Source organism: Pogona vitticeps, chromosome 4 (genome assembly GCF_051106095.1).
Source record: "Pogona vitticeps strain Pit_001003342236 chromosome 4, PviZW2.1, whole genome shotgun sequence".
Lineage (NCBI taxonomy): Eukaryota > Metazoa > Chordata > Lepidosauria > Squamata > Agamidae > Pogona > Pogona vitticeps.
In genome coordinates, this window is record NC_135786.1 from 190,157,479 (window position 1) to 190,179,736 (window position 22,258).

Consider the following 22,258-nt stretch of genomic DNA (forward strand, 5'->3'; position numbering starts at 1 on the left):
GAAATATCTTCATGCAAGATTCCCATCAAAGACCCTGACATGATGAAGTGTTACAAATGCCAGCTCTGTACTCTTATGTCACATAATGGGACAGAACCACCTTATAACAAGAATGATATAATTGAATGCATGGATGTTACACTAATTCTGGAGCAATCAGTAAAGTTTCCAAGCAGTGTACTTTTAACACTAATGTTATACATACACCATACTGATTTCCAATTAACTGTTAGTATTGACATTTGAGGAGGAACAGAAGTTGTCATTCTCTGTGTGTAGAGTCACTATGGAACAGTCTGCTACACATGAATTCTCCCTATACAACAGGGAATTCTGAAAAATTAGAGTTCTTGGCTGCATGGAAAGGACCATCATACAGAGAAGACTCTTCTCTTTAGATTGTAGCTAGAAAATGAAAGAACAGGGGAAGAGGTTTTTTCTCTCACACACTCACTCATCAAAAGGTAAAGGTTCCCCTTGACAATTTTTGTCCAGTCGTGTCCAGTCGTCACTCACTCATACATTTGGATAAACTCTTTTCTGAATGGCTGAATAGAGCTTGTGTGAGTGTACATATGACAGGTTTTCTTTTTAAGCTCCACAAAAAGATCTTTTTATTCACACAGACCTTTTAAACAATTTGCACTTTTAAAACACAAAAGCAAATATATCTGTTCTACTGGTAATGAATTGTTGCTAATAAGCTCTACAGTATTTTGCCTCCGCTAACAACAGGAAGGCTAAGGCTGCATTTCAATGCTTTTATTATATGTTAAAGTTTGTGTGTATTTTAATGCCATAAATTCTTATTCACCCATATGCATGTGCATTTCATTTAGCAACTGTCTATGGATGTGCACAATACCTTCTATGTGTTTTAAAGTTTTGAAAATTGGATCTTCCTTCCTTCCTTTGTTTATTTGTTCATTTGTTTATTTATTTATAGGAACTTGATTATGAACAAGCATCAAGCCTGACTCTGAGCATTGGTGTTCGAAATATAGCTCCTTTCCATTCATCTGTGGCTTCTCAATACCAAGTTCGTGGCACCCCGCTTATAGTACAAGTTATCAATATAGTTGAAGGGCCAAGGTTTAATCCATCATCATTGACTATTACTGCATCTGAAGGCTTAACAAGTGAAGATATACTTACTTACTCAGCTGGAACATACCAAGCCATTGATCTGGATACTGGAAAAATTGCCACAAATGTTCGGTAAGAGCAGTCTTAGAGGATCTAATGATCAGTATGAAAATGTTATGGCTACGGCCCATGCAAACTAGCTCTAAGTTAGCCAAACACTTTTGAGACTTGTTTACAGTTCAGAAAGTGACCCACAAGCCAGATTTTGCTCTTGTGTGCATTTTTTAAAATTTTTGTTCTCCAAAGCTTTAATATGGCTGCTTATTAAAACAGTGTATTCATAATTTTCAGTTTTACAATACCTTTCACAACCTCACCAGATTATCAGGCTGTGACACAACAGATCTACAATTAGTACAGTATTTGTCTAAGAAATCTACATGTCTTTGAGGCTGCTGTGGCAAGAATATATTTGCCTCCTGAATTTAGTCACTACAGGCATTTGTTCCACTCTAAAACATCAGTCAACATAGTTCAGAGTGAAATGTGGGATTCGGACTGTGAGCCATTGTGGGGACAACTATTGAATAGCTTCTGTATTGACAAGTGACACAAACAAGTAGGGTTGCCAGGCTAACAGAATCCCTTTTCCTGAAATTCAGGGCCAGACCCTGATGTCACAGAAGCAAGAGTTGCACATCAAGGCCAACCAATTGTGCAATATTTTTCAGAGCAGGCAGTAAAACCTGTCCAACAGCTGCAGCAGTAACCATCACCATTCCCAATAGCGTTCATATCCCGACAACACACCTGACACATAGGAATCTTTTCCAGGCTGTATGTTGCTGCTAGGACTTGTGAGGACCTCACTGTCACCTCACTGGGGAGCATTTCCAGTCTATATCTATGGAACACTCACAAGTTAAGATGTGGTGCTCCATTGCTTGCTTCCCTACCTGGACACTCAAGGAAGCATAACAGTTCCCTAAGATTTCACTCAGAATGGAAATCTGGCAACCCCAGAAACAAATCTTATGGCCTTGTGAAGGGTTTTCTATTTCTTAGAAACCATGAGACAAAAGAACATCCATCTCATCTTTTCATCATAAGAATGCAGCTATCATCATCAATTCTGTCTATTCCTTCAGGAACAATGATCTGCAATTTTGTAACTTACTGAAGCTTTAAAAAGAAATTTGTACTTAGATATCTTCAAGCTGTAGTACACATTTCTCTTGAAAAAGAAAATCAAAAGGAAGTAAGGATGTTCCCCAGAGCAAGGCTTACAGCTCTGAGTACCAAGTATTCAGATAGCAACAAATAGTATTAGAAGAATTTTACATACACTGCCTCTGTGCGTGTCGAATTCTTCAAATTCTACTTATTGCTGTATGGATATTTGCTGCCAGATAGCTGCCACTAGGATCAGGATCACCAATGGCAATCCAGCAGTGATTTTTTTATTATTAAAATTTCCACCCCCATCCTTTCCTGAGCCCTAGGGAGCCTTGGAAGCTTAAATGGGGTGATAGGATGCTTTAAATTAATTTAAATGAATTATTTCTGGTGCCCCAATCTGGTTTATGTCTGTAGAATTACACCAACAGGCTTTTATCCAATATGGAATAAGCTAATGCTTTGGGGAATGGGGCGACCAAACTTTCTTCCCTGATGTGTTATGTTTAAACGATTCCTCCCCGTCCCCAAGGGGAAGTATCAGAAATGGGAAAGCCTTTTTCTACATAGAGTCTCTTTGTTCTCACTTAGCAATATCTAGCAACAATCTTGTCACTCCTGTATTTATAGCGCAATACTGAAACACCAAAACTGTTTGGAACCTCTCTTCTCAGATTTAAATGACAAAGCATATGAATTGTGACTTCACTAGCAAAGGTCCGAGGCAGGTAGGCATTTTAGCATTTGTAACCCCTTCTAAACATTTATTGCAATCAAAACTAGGTATCAGATGGGACGCGATCCAGACGCCTTGTTTCGAATAAACCCCGTTTCTGGAGATATCACATTTAGCAAAGTGATTGATCGGGAGTCAATCCATGTAGTGAATGGCGTATACAAAGCAGAGGTACTAGCCATCTGTAAAGGTAAGATTACATGTATTTTCTTCTTCTTGACATTCCAAAAGCCGTTTGCAATTGTGACAGTTGCCCTACGTCACTCCCATCACCCACAGTCTGGTTCTCATTTGCATGAGCCTATGAGAGGAGGGGAGGGGCGGAGTCAGCAGAATATAAGAAGGTGGCAGGAGAAAAGAGAATAAGCAGAGGTAGAGAATGAAGCAGAGGAAGAAGCAGAGAGATAGTCAGTGAGATCGTGAGGAGAAATAATAATAAAGATAAGCTGGTCAAGTTAAATAAATAGAGCAGGTGGTGAAGGTGGCAAGATATATGATATTTGAATGATTAAGTGATTGTATGCATTGAATAAAGAACATCTGTGATTCTGATTAAAGTTAAGAGCTTTCAAGAAATCAGTTCTGTTGGCAGCAATCTGACAAGTGTCTGAATAAAGTTCTTAATACAGTACAGTGTGGATAAAGGAAATCCACTGGTGGCAGTGAAAGAAAAAAAGGGGCGAATGTCCCAATTGTCATCTGCTGGTGAGAAGACATAGTGTGAGCTCTTTGTCTGGAGAAAACAAGCAGGGGTTACGTGGAAAACATCACAGCAATTAACATCTTCTATATGTCATGAATGCTGGTGCTCAGAAATATTGCCCAACTCTGCCAATAGACATATTGACTCTAGTTCTAATCTATGGTAAATTACTTTGCCAAATTGCTAATGGCAGAGCGGCCTGGGTGTAATGGAAACAGATAAAGAAATACATTCCATTAAAAAAAACTACAGCAAAGGATTTGGCTGGATTTTTAAAAATGGTATGTGAGGCTGGTTTCCCATTTGTTTGGATTTAGAGATGGGCATGATCTGTGCTTCAGTGTAGTTTGATACAGTCTGGCAGATTGGGCCCACAGAGGTTGCTCGGGTGTCCTGAATTCCCCGTCCCACCTCCCGCAAGCATCTACTCGGAGACAGCACTCCAGGCTTCCTTGTTCCTCCCCCTCCTTTGAGTGAGTGCTCACAGGAGGAAGTGGGGTGGGGGAGCCAGGGCACCCATGCCACTGCTTTTGGCCTGATCCACCAAACTGTGCCAAAGCACCAAATTGGCAGATCGTTCCCAACTCTATTTGGATTAACTAAAGGTCTGTTCAGACATGGGAATTTAGAATGGTATGGTTTGCACTTAGAAGGTTCTCACCTTCACTGTGATCTATTTTATCTCTCGCTTGAGTGATCCTTTTGTTTATACCAGAGATGTTTACCCTTCTGTGAAAACGGCCCACACAAGTCTTTCAATCACTGGTTTATACCTGTGTGAGTGTATCTAGTTTTTAATTTATTTTTAATTCATTTTTTAAACCGCACACATTAACAAAATACAGCATCGAAATTACATTGTGTCCACATAAATTACATGAAAAATTAAAAAATTAAAAGTAAGTATACCTGGTTTACTAATTAGAAAGGAGGGAACAACAGTCGGGAAGCTCACAGCATTAATATTGGTGCAATGGGAAAACCGGGGTTGAGGAGATGGTTAGGGAGACAGAAGGGAGGTAAACTCCGCCCACTTTTTCCTGCCTTTTTCCTCAGCTGGAGCTCTGCTGGGGCTGTGCTGCCTTGTGTGGGTGGAGTTTATGGAGTCAACATAGTTTCCTTCCCCATTTTTTCTTGAAGCTCTCATTCAGCCAGCTCCAGTGGCTTTCTTTTGTTTTTTGTTTTTGTGGGGGTTTTGTTAAATAAAGTAAGTGGCATATTGAAGGAGCAATGCATCCATTTAGTATAGTATTAGAACTGCACTGTGTCAGTCAGAGAAATATCAAATTAAAAGACAAAAATAGAGAAGTGGGGTTCTCCATCTTTCCTTTTAATGCCACAACCCACCTATTATGTCACAGGGTTATCATCTTTGATAACATTGCTCACAGTTCCATTTGGATGCAAACTAACCATCTGCATAGGCTGCACAGTGAGTTCATTAAGATTGCACCGGATCATGCCAAAAATAATACATGCTTTAGCACTGTGCCAGAAAGTTGTCTGACAGATCTTAAAAGGGAAGGATGATTGATTTAAGTAGAAACACATGTGGACACCATTATTTGGTTTGAACCAAGGCATACCAACAGCAATCCAAATACAGATCTATATGCCAGTCTAGACAGGCCCTAAATCTTACCTCACCCTGCAAAATTGTCTGCTGACTCAGCTTTTAAAGACTAGCTGGGAGTACAAAATACAAGCTGCCCAGTTCATCATGGAATTATACTCATTAAGGTGCTCCATCGGTGCAAATGAATACAGCCATTGGTGCTCTGTGGTGCTTTGAGTTAAATGTAGTGCTTGGCTATGCAGGGCACTTTTCTAATCAGCTGTTCATGTTGTTTTTGGTGTCTTTACACCAGGTTTGGATGACCTCTGTGGGGCTGAGGACCCTTTTTCAGCTTTAGCAGGAGGCCCGTGGCCATACCCCCAAATGGGAGATGCTTAAAGGGAGGGCCAATGCCAAAGAGGCTAATTTCCTTGCTCTATTTACATTTGCAGTTACAGTTACAGTTACTTACAGTTACAGTTATAGTTATAGGATGCTACTATGGGTTTTGCTAACTGAAAATAGATTTACCTTTTAAAGTTTTTTTTAACTGAACAATGCCTGTAGTGGCCAAACAATACATTTTTAAAAGGATAAATTGAAGAGATATGAGGGCAAATTTTATCCAACATTTTCAAAAGGGCACACAGGGATTTTCTGAGGGAGGGGGGATTAAACACTTGGGGAAAATGCTCTTGGGGGTCATGTCCATCACATGGGCCACATGTTTCCTATCCTTGTTTTAAACCATACTTCAGAGTAGGGTGCACATAAAGTAATGCAATGTGATTGTTATTGTTCTGCCCTTCAACATTTAAACAGTTTTGAAACATGTCACAGCCACTAAAACCAAGACCTTACTCCCCTTTTTTCCTTGCCATTTTTGTGGTTTGCACACATGATACTTTTGGTAAATGTATCTTGGTACATTATTTATGTGCCAACTATAGTAGTGTTCCTCTACTATATATTTTTTCTGACTGGTCAAATTCATCTCCCCAGCCCACCCCAAATTAATATGTGTTTGTTTTATTACAGATAGTCCTTACACAACCGCTACTGGTACAATTGAGCTTACTATACAAGATGTTAATGATAACTGCCCGTTTGTGACAAATGAAATCAGAAGAGTATGTATGGATAACCCAACGGTAGTGATCACAGCTAAAGATCTAGATGATCATCCATATGGACCGCCTTTTAAGTTTACTATAGTGGCTCAATCTGATAGAGGTTCATGGAATATCAGAATGGTGAATGGTGAGTATAGTTACATGTAAGAATTGCCATCCCATACTGTTCAATCGACCCACTTTAATATTATGTGTTTCATCTTTCAATTCACTCTAGTCCCAAACTTGGCACCAATCATCTTTTTGTTCAGAGAGTTTAGTACATTTCTTTCACATAAATGAATGGAGGCATCCCACTGAAGCGCATAAGAATCTGTGGATCTGGACAGTGTGGCAGATATATTAAAAACTCTCTGAACAGGAGTGTTTCCTTTTCCTCTCACTCTTAATTCCTTTCTTTCTTTAGTCACTCTTTCTAGTTGCTGAACTACAAGTCCACAAAAGATTCCAAAGCTGAGTTATTTTTGGTCAGTCTCTACCCTACAGATTTCTATCCAGTAAAATTGTAGAGTCTAAGGACTTAGGGGTAAAGGCTCAAATGAATTGCTCAACATGTATATTTGCCCGTTTTCATACAATATAACTTTCATCTAGCATGCCAAATCATTTAACTTAACTCTCCTCACATTATGCAATGTTCTCATCAGACCTGGTTCAAGATTCTTTGCTGCCTGAAGCTAATAACAAGATGGCACCCCTTCCTGCAGAAAACCAAGCCAGATTTGAGGTGACTCAGACTGCATGGACAATTTAGCTGATCAGATTGAGATATTTGGCACATCATCTCCATTTCCCCAGTTGGTTCAGTTTTAGGCTGTAACATCAGAGGAGGCTTCAGGACAGTGATACACTGTGGACCTACCAACTCACTGCTCAACCCAATCCCATCATAGCTACTGAAATCTGCCAACAGGTCACTGTGGACTGGGCCGTAAATATCGTAAATGCTTCACTGAGGCAGGAGTGCTTCCATCTCTCTGTGAAGGAAACCATAATATGGCCCATTATAAAAAGGGTGAATTTAGCAACAGGCCCATTGCTAAAATCCCCTTTATGACAAAATTGATCAAGTAGGTGGTGGCAGAACAGCTCCAGATGTACCTAGAGTAGGAGGACTGTCTTGACCCATTACAGCCTTGGTTCAGGCCATGCCATGGAACCAAGACAGCCTTGGTTGCACTGCATGATGATTTCTCAAGGGAGGCTAATGGGGTAGGCATGAGCCTGTTGGTGTTCCTTGGTCTCTCAGCAGCTTTAAGTACCATCAACCATGATATCTCCCTAGACAGACTGTTGTGGTAGGCTTCAGAGGTCTGGCATTAAGCTGGGTCTGATCCTTCCTCAAGGGTTGAGTCCAGAAAGTACAACTTGGGGAGGAATTGTATATACAGTTATAATGTATATACTTATATACAGTTCCATAGCACTCAAAGCACTCTCTGGGTAGTTCACAATTTAATTATGCATACTATACATTGTCCCCCTCAGCAAGGTGGATACTCAATTTACTGACCTCAGAAGGATGGCAGACTGAGTGAACCTCAAGCCAGCTACCTGGGATTGAACCTAGGTCATGAGCAAAGTTTTGGCTGCAGTACTGCAATTTAACCATTGTGCCATGAGGGTAGTCATGTAGTACAGTAGTCAGTCTTTAAGATCACCAGTATATGCACTAACATCTTTAGACACACACACACACACACACACACACACACACACACACACACACACACACACACACACACACACACACACACACACACACACACACACACACACACCACACACACACACATATCCAGTTAGAGGTGCAGCTGATCAGATTCAATTGGTTGAAGGATAAGCTGGTCATGGCTGCAACCTTTGAAAGGGCCAGTTCCAGGAATATGCCCTGATTATGCACCCGCTCCCCAAGAGGGAGAGCTACATTATCCAATTTAGAAACATAGTCTCCTAATCTGTCTGGAGACACACACACCCCAAAAGGAGGATCTTCCTCTTATCTGGGTTCAGTTTCAACCTATTAGCTTTAGTCCATTCCAGAACTGAGGGCAGGCAGCGCTCAACTAGCTGGACAGCATCTACTACAGAAGATGTAAAGGAGAGGTAGTGTTGTGTGTCGTAATCTCACTGATGGCAATGCATTCCAAATCTTTGGATGACCTCTCCCAGCAGCCTAACATAGATGTTAAAAAGCATTGGGAGATTGACAGCCCCCAAAGTTCCCCATACTTCATAAGTCATAATGTTTAGATCTCTGTGAAGAAAGAATACCACAGCTCCATGCTTTTCCTATTTTCTCTCTGAGCTTGCAGTTTGTAGACCTGTTGCAGTTCTTCTAAGAGACTTGGTTTATAGACATCGTTAGATTTAAGTGTCTGAATATACATATCAATATCTTTCATTACTGTACACTGTCCATTTTCAAAATGTATAGAAAAACCATCCAAAACTGATGCACTTAATATGTTGCTTTGTCATTCAGGAACAAACAATACATCACTTCAGTATTCTCCTTTATTTCATCAGGCAGTTCACCATGTAAAATATCCATCTCTTTTCTTTCAATTTTCATGGAATCACCCTAGCAACTTGAATATTTCCACTGGATCTTTCTTATAAAGAAATATTTCTGATGTGTACAATGACTGGTACATCTGGAGTCAATGATCCCATTATTTGATTTCTGTTCAAAATGATGAGCCATGCATGCCTTCTGTTTAAAACCTTTTTGAGCCTTAGCAGAGATGTAGAACTCTCAAAGGCTGGGAGGAATGATTGGTTAGTGCTGGATAGACAATCATTCCAACCCGGAAATGTTCCTCCCAGTCATACAAACCACAGACAGCATGTGAGCTTGCAAATAAATGCCAGTAATAAGATGCTAACCTTATTTAACATCACAAACTTTAGAGCTGATACAACTGGGGTGGAGCACCTGGCTGCATAGCTGGATCTGAGAGTTTGAATCTCACAGTGTCCCATGGTGAAAGAGCATGTATGGTTGATAGGGTTATGTATCCTGCCACCTTTGTGACCCTGGCAAGTTACACACTCCTAGAGCAACACCAGAAGGAAGAATGGGTAAATCATTTCTAAGTATCTTAAATCTAGGAAACCCTAGAAGAGTCACCATAAATTTGAATCAACTTGATGGCATGTAATACATATGAACTTTCAAGAGGATTGAAATGGAAATTCATTTTTAAAAATTTCTGTTTCTTTCTTTTCCCCCAACAGATACCTCTGCAGCACTGTTCTCCAACAATATAGATTTTGTCATTCATGAGGTCCAAGTTAAAGTGTTTGACAACAGTGGCATGAGCTGTGAAAGGCCACTGGTAGTTCCTTTGCAAGCTTGTCATTGTGATCGCAATGGAATGTGTGTCAATCCTGCTACTAAAAGAGTCAGAATTACTATAGTCGGAGGTGGAGCTGTAGGAGGAGGAGGAGCTGGAGGTGGTGGGGCTGGAGGTGGTGGGGCTGGAGGTGGTGCTGCTGGAGGTGGTGGTGCTGGAGGTGGTGGTGCTGGAGGAGGTGGGGCTGGAGGTGGTGGCGCTGGAGGTGGTGGCGCTGGAGGTGGTGGCGCTGGAGGTGGAGGTTTGGGTACAGGTGGAGGAGGAGGATTTGGTGGAGGAGGACTTGGTGGAGGAGGGCTTGGTGGAGGAGGACTTGGTGGAGGAGGACTTGGTACAGGAGGAGGTGGCACAGGAGAATATGGAGATGGTGAAGGAGGAGGTATAGGAATAGGAGGTGGAGGGACAGGTGGTGGTTGGGGAGGTGGTGGTGAAATTGATGATGGTCGTGGTACTAGCTATCTTCCTGCACCAAGAGAGCGTGGATCAACTGCACTTAGCGGTGCTGCCATTTTTCTGATATTTCTCGGAGGATTAATATTTGTGCGTAAGTATACAAAGCTTTTGCTTTAAATCAGCTTGCTTTTCAAAAATAAAAAGCTATCTGCTCTCCTTTGTTCAAACATTTGCTAAAACATTGCTGCTTTTGTAGAAGTTGCCTTACATATCCATTATGTAAGTCTGGAGATGAGGGAGTAGAGAAGATAGGAGTTTAAAGACTAGGAGCCCCATTAATTATTTGTTCATGTGTGTTTGCCTGCACTCAACTACAATCCAATGGTTGGGTGGGACTGAAGGCAACTACTTTAACAGTGATAAATATGCATGTACCCTGGAGCTCAATACTAGTAGGATCTCCCACTCACTTACCCTGGAATAACATAATGCCATTTAATTGGAGCTGGGAAATGTTACTGATTGACATTTCACTGGCCATGTTGGCTTAAAGGATATTGGTTTCTATAAACTAAAAAGTAAATATTCTGTGATTTGCGTGTGTTATCCTTTGTCTCAGCCCAGCGTTTCTTCATGCAACCAAACAGAAAGGTATAGATGGAGGTATATAATGAGGTATTCTTTGTAATATAAAAGTGACAAGAAATAAATGGGCATGATTCACTAAACATAAAAGCATTGACAGTATTCTAGTTGATTTTCACAAAGATTCTAAATTTGCTCATCCCTGAAATATAAGATGCTGCATGTTTTCATTCATATTTGGAGACAAAACACTTAATTTTTAAAAGAGTGTTTATTTGTTTATTTCATTGAAAACAACATTGTTTTATTCATTTTATATGTTTGTTTTCTCAGTGGTTCCAATCCTAATGTCACAAAGTGACTGTTGTGGCTACTGTAGATCAGGCCCTTCTGGTGGAGTTGGCGCTGGATTTGAGCCTGTGCCTGAATGCACAGAAGGAGCTATTCATTCCTGGGGAATTGAAGGAGCACAGCCTGAAGACCGGGTTGGTTCATGACTTTATTAGATATATTTACTATACGTCCTTCCTCTCTTCCAGTGAGCTCACTCCACTCTCCTCACAAGACTAGTCTCTTTCGGCACAGCATCACAAGCCTATCCTTCTTGTTAAGCTTGTGGTCATTTTTTAAACAGTAAGGATCTGTATTTTTATCTCTGTGGCTCTTATGAAAATGTGTTTTTTTAAAAAAAACATTGCTTTTTTTTCAGGATGTTTCAAATATTTGTGCACCTGCAACAACTGCAATTGGAGGTGACTATGGTGATTCTTCAGGTACGTAAAGGCTCCTCAGGTACTTCCCATTAGCATCTCAGGAATGTTTGGTGGGGACACAAGAGAGGGCCTCCTTTGTCACTGTTCCCAGGTTGTGAAATGTTCTCCCTTGGGAAGATAAGTTGCCCCTCACCCTTTTATCCTTCTGTTGACAGTTAAAGACCTATCTCTGCAGGCAGGGTTTTAATGACTATAATAGTTTCTGGATGCTGGTCTTTCTGTTTCTTTTTACAAATTTTAATGCTTTTTAATTAATGAATGGATTTTTAATTACTACTGCATGTTTACTTGCTTTTAACCTCTAGTTTATTGTGCTCTTAGTGTCACTTGTTTTAACATTGTGAGCCACTTTTGATCCCCTGATTTGTAGAAAGGCTGCCTACAAATGATAGAAATAAATAAATTAAATAACCCTAAAATGCCAAAATGCAGAGCAGACCACTGTTAGTAATATGGTAGTTCTAACTTTTGTCCAATAGAACTGCCACTTTAAAGAAACATTTCTGACATTTGTGCAATAACTTGGTACCAATCATATAGGTACTACATCGTAAAATCTGTGTTCTTTTTAAAAATTATATGCGTTCTTCTATCTTTGATCTTTCTAACAATTTAACAGGAGATTTGCAGTGTAGGTACTTTAAATCAGACAGGACAAAACCCTTGATTAAAATCTGTTGATAGAGGTTTTGTAAATGGAACTGAAATGCATAATGCCAATGGCTGATTAAACTAATAAGCAGCTACGTATATGCTACCCATTTTAATCCAACCAACTTGGATTTAAATACAGCCACTCCCCACAGAGATGTGCTGCTTAGCCCAGTTTGAGTATTCTAATTTTGCATGTGGATCAAATCACGTGAAGGATAGCAGAGATGCAAATGACAAGGTGGGGAAAACAGCAGAATGAAAAGCCCACTAATTCCACTACTGATGCCATCCCCATTGCCTCCCATACACTGTAAATTTCATGCATAGACAAGATCAGATCTCTGAATTTTTGAGGTCCACTACCTGAGTAGAGCAGATTTCCCACTCATCCTCCAAGTTGTGTAGACTTATGGAGATGGTGTGACAGAGACTGTGCCCACCACCACCACTCTTCCTCTCATACTTCTAATGAAGAGGGTTTACAGTACCCAAATAGAAATGTGGTGGATTTCCCTTTGCACCTAATTGTATCTAATATGCACCCAAAAGAGCACAATTATATGGAAACAACATGCCTGTTGGAAAGCTTAGACTGTTGCACTAAGAGCTTGCCCGCTTTAATCAGACCTAAGTTTGCTAAAATGCAATTAAAAATTGGTAAACTGACTAGGATTTTTGTGGCTATGCAGATCATTATTGTTCCATTCAAAGTATCACATAATGTTATTTTTTTTAACGCAGATATCTACCATACTAAATTTGGAGGAGGAGGAGGAGGAGTGGTGAGCAGAGAAGAAACCACGGGACTTGGTGCAGTTAAAGGCTATGGAACAACAGGAACTATAGGTTACGATACAGCTACAGGCTATGGAACAACAGGAAGAACAAAGGAGACATATGGAGGGACAATAAAAGAATACAGAGAAAGTGGAGTGAATATGGCTTTCTTAGACAGTTATTTTTCTGAGGTAACCCACATGTTTTCATTTTTTTAATTAAACTTTTTCTGAATGCATTCTTTTTGTGCAGGAATATTGGTAGATGTATATCTGTGAAGTTTCTCAGTCATCGAGGAGAGGTTATCTGGAAGTTAAGTCATGGCAACTGGACTTCTTTCATATTAGGTTGAAACATTTCACTACTCTTCCAGGTAGCTTATTCAATATGAGGAGAGCTGGTAGGAGACCCCTGATATATCAAATGAGGATACTCATTTGATGACCAAGATGTACTCATTTTGGATGGAAAAGATAGGTGGTTTGAGTGAGGTGTCAGGGAGGCCATACATGTGCATATAGAAAATCCCTCACTCAACAGGGATGGAGGCCTTAGATACAATCCCATTTATCATGCTGCCCTGTCATCCATCCCCCAAAAGACAATGACAATGGGTGGAAAAGGACTGCAGAAGTGGAATATTCACTCACCTCCAGTCCTTTGTCTATCTAACGAGGTCACATTATAGAGTCTACAATGGTTGTATGTGGTCTGTGGGAGGCACTTTGCCAACCCATGATGTAGAGTCCGTCTTTCTGAGGGCAGGGAAATGGCAATGGCCAGTTAGCTAGCTAGTGGCTACAACTATGTGTGCTGATTATGGAAAAAAATATGCCACCATTATGGTAGCAAATTTGATGACAGCAGCAGTGAAGAGGACAGATTCCAGAGCTAGGATTCGAGCTAGGGTTAATCTCTCTGCCATCTTATATCACCAATGTAGAATCTAAACTATGATTCATATTAGGTATCTGAAACCTTTGGGAAGTGGAAGGGGATTCTAGATGGGAATCCCATTTCCCTCCAGATCCCTAAAATGCTATGCTTCCATACTATGGAGCTATAGGGTAAGGCCACACTCCTGTGAGACTGTAGAAAAGTGAACAAATGTTACAGCATGCAGTCCAGGACACAGAAGTCATCTTTCTGGAGACTTAGCAGAATTTTGTTCTTCTTGTTTTAAAACTTAAATTGCCTTTGCACAAAAGTGTATGGGGCTCTGTATCTGACAAAATTCAAAATGGTAGGCATTTCTGAAGGCACAAAACTCTGGGGAAAAAGCAACAATGTCCTTTTTGCTCAGAACAAAGATCATTAGCTGCTACATCGACTTTTGCCTCTGATATTCAACACATTCTGCCTGCTTCTGAGTAGAAATCTATTGCATCTCTAACAGTCTTGATTTTCCTCTCAGAGTTATCATAAGAAAATGAGGACTCTAATTGTTTTGTCCTTTCTTCATTTTTAGAAAGCATTTGCTTATGCCGATGAAGATGAAGGCAGACCTGCAAATGATTGCCTCCTGATATATGATCATGAGGGGATAGGCACGCCCGTTGGTTCTGTTGGCTGTTGCAGTTTTATTGGGGATGATTTAGATGACACTTACCTGGATACACTGGGACCTAAGTTTAAGACCTTGGCAGAAATCTGCCTGGGTGTAGAAATTGAGCCATTTCCAGATCCAAATGCAGTTTGGCCCAATCCTGAAGTTGACCTGAACCTGCCGCCACCTGGAACAACCATTGTTGTCAACACATCTTCAACTTTACCTATGCCTCCCCCAACTAGCACAAGGGTTATTACTGAAAATACCTATGCAACTACTTCGTCTGTACAGCCTCCCAGGCCTGTGCCTGAACCTGTGCTCCATGGTAATGTTGTGGTAACCGAGACATACACATCTGGGTCACCATTGAAACCTCCCACAATTAATGTTGATCCTTTGGTTGGATCAAATGTTGTGGTAACCGAAAGGGTGCTTGCTCCTGCCCCAGTTACCGATTTACATGGCATGATAGATATTCCTGAGCTACCAGATGGGGCAAATGTGGTGGTCACAGAAAGGGTCATCGCTCCAAATTCAAGGATACCTTCTTCCATGAGCATTCCTAATCTGGCCGAGGGGTCAAATGTTGTGGTGACAGAAAGAGTGATCCGACCTGCCACAAGTGTACAAGGCAGTTTAAGCATGCCTCCGGAATTATCAGGTGCACATAATGTGGTTGTTACAGAGAGAGTGGTGTCTGGGGCAGGAGTGACAGGTGGTGTTGGCAACATGGGCATGGCATCTGGGGCAGGAATGAGTGGTGGTGGAGGTGTTGGGAGTCTGGGCCAAATGCTTGGTCCTGATAATCTCCTCAGCCAGACGATGGGATCTGCTTCCCCTGCTACATCTCGCAGAAGGGTAACAAAGTACAGCACTATACAGTATTCTAATCAATAAAACCACTCACAGAGATGTGCTGTTGCAAAACTATCATAGATTCTCCACCAAACAACATTTTGTGTATGGTTTATTTTTACATATAACGAACTGCACAAGGAGGTAAAATGAATTATTCTTTCCTGAAAAAGAATCATGTAAAGCTTCCCAGGTCCAAAAGGAAACACAGAGGAAGTGTCCACATAGGAAAACTCTGGTGCATGTTTTCCCCAAAATATAATTGGGCACAAAAAGTCTTTTGTACATAACTGTACTCTTCCCTCTCCCCCCCAAAAAATCCAGTATTATGTGTCATGGTAATATTGCTGAATGGTGAGAGTGAGGTACCATTTAAGTCCCCATTGCCGATCATCAAATATCAGAATAAGTCACCATTCTTTAGGACCTTCTGTTATGAACTCAAAGTTTTTCCAGGTAGCCACAGAATTATCATCTTGAACCTGAAACTCTTTATTAGTTCTGTCTTCAGTTTCACTGATGCAAAGCATTACAGCATATATTGCTCACTGTCCTTGTTATGGTGTTTATTCTACCGGATACATTGGCAAAAATATATACCAACTGGGGGGAAAAATAACATTCTCAAACTAAGAGTGCAGTAATCCAGGAAAGATTAAAGGAGTAATATATTGTGACAGTAAATTTGAGTATTACGACGTTTCTCCCCAGACTTCTTCCCTAACAAATATGTACTTTTGCTATAACAGATGATCATTGCCTAAATGTTTGCTATTTTTTACATGCTGCTGCAAAACACGAAGGCTGAAGCCCTAAGTGGGATTACTAGGAGTAAGTCCCACTGGAATCAGTGAGGTTTACATCTATGCAAATATAAATATAGTGGAGGAAGCATCAAATTGCACTACACAGATCTTTTGTAATTTTATTGCTTTCATGGAAGCTAAAAAATATGTAAAACTGGATCAATAAATCATGGGGGTAGGGGGAATACTATATTGGCCAGGACCCAAACATTCAGAATTTATGCCCATTTCATTGCAATGGTTTTAATCCAAGAATCTTGAAAGGAAGATTTGATGGGGCTCTTGAGAGTTTGGTTAGATATTGCTAGCTTCTCTCACAAAACTACAGTCTAAGGACGCCCTATAGTTGTATAATTTAAGGAGTTAATAAGCCATATGTGTTCTTTCTATGTGTAACTATTGCTGTTGCTAGTGCCTCTTGGGAAAACTTCTTTTCTGGTTGGTTAGCTGGTTGGAATGTGCCATCAAATCAGAACTGACTTATAGCAACCCTAATAGGACTTTCAAGATAAGTGTGATATTTAAGGACTAGTTTTAAAAGTTCCACTCGCCCAATGAATTCCCATGGCTGATTTGAACCCTGGTCTCCAGAGTCCTAGTCCATCGCTTTATCCATGTACCACACTGGGAATCCCACTCCAGTTAGGTATCTGGCTGAGAAGCCAAAAGTTGGGAGGTAAATACCCATTATGCCTTCTGGAAAAAGAACCAGAACGTGTGGCCTTGGGCAGGCTGTGCAGTCCCAGGGTGCCCCCAGAAGATGGGAATGGTAAATCACTTATGAGTATTGTCTACCTAGAAATCCATGAAATTGGTTGCCATAGGTCAGAATTGACGTGACTGCTCCTTTTCTACTTCTGTTTGTTTGAACTATTTTTAAAAATCCAATGCTATGAGAATAATGTTTGCATGGGGTTGAAGCCAGACTCTTGTCGTACTTGAAGCAGACCCAGTGAAATCAATGGGACTTCATGACTCATTCAGTCAAACTGAAAAGGTTGACTCTTAAATACAACTAAAACTGGCTTCAACCCATTGCATTTAAATTCTTTCAAACTGGTTGTCCATCTCAGTTTAGTTATAGGTTGAAATATTAATGACCAATGCTTTTGCAGTCATTCAAATGAAGCAGCATGTAATTGTTCTCATGAAAAAAATCTTCAAAAATATGAAGCCTTCAAATCTGGAGAAAGGGGGGAAATCGTTTCTTATTTGATTTTACAAGCTACTGTTCAAAACAGGTGTTTCTCTTTTATATGTTAACTCCTCTGAATGACTGTTCATAACTGACTTTCTGCAAGCATATGAGTTATGCATACATTTTATGCCAAAGATTAGTTTATATTCTACAATATGTAGAAGTATTTCACTGTGCAAAATTATGATGGTGGAAATCTATAACATTGTGATGTCCATAGTATTAAATGGTGATCCCCCCCCCTCTTGGTGGCTCAAATCTTATTGGGGTTCACTGTGGAAAAAGTGAAATCACATTAGTCCTGGTGGCAAATTGCAGCTAATTAGCTAAGTGTTCATTGGCCATCTCATGAGAAGAGAAGACTCCCTGGAAAAGACCCTGATGTTGGGAAAGTGTGAAGGCAAGAGGAGAAGGGGACGACAGAGGATGAGATGGATGGACAGTGTCATCGAAGCTACCAACATGAATTTGACCGAACTCTGGGAAGCAGTGGAAGACAGGAGGGCCTGGCATGCTCTGGCCCATGGTAGTCATGAAGAGTCGGACACGATTTAATGACTAAACAACAAAACGAAGTGCTGGCCATTTGCCTTGTTCCATTATTGGAATGCAATCAGCCATACAATTGGCATGCTGTTAATTAGCTACAATTTGCTGCCATGATTTACATGATTTAATTTAATACAAAATAAAATCCCAATAGGATTCCTGCCAATGTTTGTGAAAATGAATTATGTATTTGAACTAATATCTGAAAGTAAACATGTTAAAAATTGCATATTTTATGTATAGTAACTGATGTTATCACCGCCGGTCATGGATGCTTTTTACACAGGAATTGTTTAATACATAGCAAACATAAGCTTTGGTATTTGCTTTTTCACTTTCATACTAGAAATAATTCTGTCCCCCAGTTGCATACCCATAGCATTTCCTATTGCTATTTTCTGTTGTGACTATTTTTTATCAAAAAAAATTGTTGTATCTGTGAGTAAACTATTGAACCTTTGGATTTACAATAAATTGGCAAACATTTATTTGAAGATGTAAAATAGTATTTCGTTTAATAAAATCTTCTGGCTAAACTCTCTTGACTGAGTGCTGAAAGCAATTTATAAGTTCTTATGTGACAGCCCTAAGGGCACACTGCTCTAAGGTAGAGTTTGGAAATGTTATCTTTTTTGGCCAGTAGAACTCCTGAGGTGACATGTCAGATGTGACTGGCAGATTTGGAAACTACAGTTTAAAAAAATTAATGTTTTCTATTCCCTGTCCTGGAGCAACCTTCCCCAACCTGGCACCCTCCAGAGCCTACAATCAATAATTAATACTTGCTCAGACCCATTCACTTATTAAGCCACTTCACAATACAGTATTTGCAATTCAGAATGGAAGGAGCTGGACCAAATAGGGTTACTTGAGCTCCAATGTGCCAGTTGGATATGAGGATTATACCAAATGGCATATCACACCTCCACACGACCACAGGTGACCAAATTTCACCCATACCAGCCCATTCCAAAATGAGGAGTATAGATGGGAGTGAATCTTACAAGAAAGAAGGAAAGCCATAGAAGTTTTGTACTAGCTACCAAATTTGTGGATTTGGCTTTGGGCAATTTCTCGAACAGTCCTTTAAGCTACAGCAAAGAAAGTAATTTTTATTTCAAATCTCCTGCCCTTCCACTGGGGACAATTTGGTTTGCTCTGGTGATTACATCATGTGATCACCAGGAAAATAAAAGAGCAAATTAAACTGCCCCTGCAGTGGACCAAACAATAGGACAAATGCCCATATAAGATATTTATATTGAAGGCTAGTGTAAAGGTCTGGTTTGAACATGTTCCTCCATCTGTCGCTTGGCCAGTGAACAAAAACCTACTAGTTGGGTGGGACAGACAGCCAAACAGACAGACAGACAGACCTACATATGAGCTTTCCTTGGCCTTCTTTGCTGTGGCCCTCACCCAGGATCCCAGGCCAGATGGCTTGGCCATGCATTGTCTTCTTACCTCTTTCAGACTATATTTTAATAAAAACCTGCCTCAACCTTCCATTTATCTTTCTTATGCAACTAGTAATCTCCCAAGTGTATTAGTTGCTGTTCAACATTCTGTTACTAAGAAACTTAATTTGTATGGAACTGTGGACTGAATGTGAATTTAGCTGCTGGGGTAGACATATAGCCGGACACAAACTGAGCCTAGAACAATTTCTGTGTATTAAAACCCATGAAAAATCCTGCATAAAATACTAAATGTGTAGCCTTGTGCTGTGCAGGGTTTTTTTTTAAGGTAGGAGGGGACTTGGTATTATACCTCACCAACTTTCTGCACATTTTTAAGCTCCACTCCATATGAGGCACATGTATACTGGTCTGAACATGTATGTTTAGAAGACAACATCCATAACCTCCATTCTTCCAGAATATATGTTATGCTTACACGCAGAGTTTATCTTGAACCTGTCCCATGAATAAAAGTTCTACACATTGAATATTTGTTCATCACTAATACTGAAGTGGAAACTGAAGGCACCTTTGTCTGTGCAATTCCAAATTGCAACTTCCAGTAAATAAAGGAAATGTCTGCAATGACCACATTGTAACTAGAGGTGGGGTATTTCTATCTGTATACAAATATGAATACTCCAGCACAGCTGGAGATCGAGGGTCTGACCCCATGGTGTCGGATGGTGCACCCACCAATCCGCCACGGCTGCAGGTTCCGCGATCCCATCCTATCACTCCAGAGCTCATGATTGGTGAGCCACTCTTCAACCTGGCAGAGAGGCTTGTCATCCTGCCAGGAGAGGTTATTCTATCACGAGCTCCAGAGTAATAGGATGGGATTGCGGAGCCCGTGGCAGTGGCAGATCAGTGAGTGGACTGTCCAGCACCATGGGGTCAGACTCTCATTATCTCCACCTGTGCAGGGGTAGGAATCAAAAAAGGAATCAAAAAAGATTAAGGGTATAGATAGAGTTAATGGAATGAAACAGATTTGCATATGTCAGGAATTTCTATATGCCGCAGGATTCTGCTTAAGCAACATGTACTGATTCTTATGAACACAATCCACTCCAAAGGGACATGTTTCTTCTATGTATTTATTATTTATTTATTTATTTAAAATATTTTTACCCCGTCTTTCTTGTCACCCAAGGTGACAATCCCGTTGAGCAGTATATGTAATTTTAGAATTGTGGCACATGCAAAGGACGCATAACTAACAGGCCGTACTTGTGTCATGCAGCGGAGTCAACATGCACACATAGCATATTCACAGAAGGTCCGGTAAAGGTTCCCCTTGACATTTAGTCCAGTGGTGTCCAACTCTAGGGCGCAGTGCTCATCCTTGTTTCCAAGCCGTAGAGCCAGCGTCTGTCCAAAGACAGTTTCTGTGATCACGTAGCCAGCGCAACTAGACATGGAATGCCATTACCATTTTTCACAGAAGACATAAGCCCTATTCAGGTGTTCAAAAATTATTAATTTGAAAATAAGATCAGAAAGAGATTTCTGGTTTCACACATCCCTGCCTAAGTTGTCTCCACAGGGGGAGGGACTATGTGAAGAAAAAAGCTTCTCTGACCATGGAATCTGTCTCATGTGGACAGATCTTGCCTGAAAAAACAGACATCTTGACCAGGTGGGGAAGCTTCAGAGGTACCAGAATGTCAGACTGTTCTTCTTCAGGTGCAAACAGGGATGGGTAAGTGAAAAGGCTAGAATTCGTTCCCTGCTCACATTTTCAAAGTAACCCCTTTTTTTCTTGTTCTTTTTTGTTTTGTTTTGTTTTGTTTTGTTTGTTTGTTTGTTTTGAATGCCTTGTTAGGTCTGAATACCCACACATATATGCCAGGGGTGGCCCAAGAGAGTTTCCTGCCTGAAGCAGTAAATCAAATCCACTGCAAAGTAAAGATGACACCCAAGTCCAGCCAAGCTATTTTGGCACTGAATGCAGGGGGTGGGGACTTTTCTCACACACTTGTTGGCAATAAAAATAATGGACCAAGTAAGTAGCAATTTGTTGCCCTTTCAAGTCAACTCAAATCTATTGCCTGAGGCAACTGCTTCATTCAGTCTGATGGTAGAGCTGGCCATGCCCCCCCCCCACACACACACAGGGGTCCGGCAGCAGCAGACATTGCAGGATATGTTTAGATTGGTCCGTTACAAAGCAAAAATGAAATACAAAACATTTTCTTAGGAGAAACAATAGCAACCACTGTTGTGTAACTTGCCACTCCCTCTTATTATAGTCTTCTGTTTTATTATGTACTGGCAATTCCTCAGAAAGGAGAGCTCTCACATGTTCTGTTGTTCTGGAGCTCAAAACCTACCTTTGAATTCTCAGACTTTTTTTAAAAAGAGAAGGGTATGGATATTGTGTTTACATGTGAATTTCCATGTTCATCAAACACTGCCTTTCATAGTAACAGTAAGTAATAAAATTGCCTTTTTCTAAGTTTCTACATGCATTTGATTTGATTCATTTTAAATAATATAAATTGGGGAGGGAGGATGCAGCCCAAAGTCAAAATGCAATAAACTTGAGTTAAAAACAATAAAAACTAGGAAAAGGAACAAAGCAATCAAAGGAGGAGAGAGAAGTTCACAAATACATTAGACCAGAACTTTACCCCAGACTGATCCCTTAGAATGAGCAGAATCAGATCTTAATGACTCAGCCTAGGTGTACCTTGCTTAAGCTTCCCAAGCCTCATGAGAAGAAGTTAATCATAGATACAAACTGATTGAGCTTACTCAACTTGAGAGGGGAGTGACATTTGTGAATGATGCTCTAAGAAAGTTTCACTGGAAACAAAAAGATGTCTTTTCATGCACAGACATGAGTGATGCCATTGCCATAATATCATTCGAGGTGGAACTGAATGTTTTAACTACAAAAGGCATA

The 22,258-nt window shown here is 40.4% G+C and overlaps 1 protein-coding gene across 1 annotated transcript in view; it reads left to right on the top strand.

Annotated features, from left to right (window-relative positions):
• The window catches only part of LOC110077646 (desmoglein-4), a 44,567-nt gene extending 26,140 nt beyond the window's left edge, over window positions 1–18,427 (top strand). The window contains exons 9-16 of the mRNA XM_072998885.2: window positions 947–1,218; window positions 3,046–3,188; window positions 6,295–6,516; window positions 9,630–10,292; window positions 11,060–11,211; window positions 11,436–11,499; window positions 12,895–13,121; window positions 14,399–18,427. Of these exons, the coding sequence (XP_072854986.2) occupies window positions 947–1,218; window positions 3,046–3,188; window positions 6,295–6,516; window positions 9,630–10,292; window positions 11,060–11,211; window positions 11,436–11,499; window positions 12,895–13,121; window positions 14,399–15,376 (2,721 nt within the window). The 3' untranslated portion in view covers window positions 15,377–18,427. The remainder of the gene's footprint in view (window positions 1–946; window positions 1,219–3,045; window positions 3,189–6,294; window positions 6,517–9,629; window positions 10,293–11,059; window positions 11,212–11,435; window positions 11,500–12,894; window positions 13,122–14,398) is intronic.
• Window positions 18,428–22,258: the final 3,831 nt, after the last annotated feature.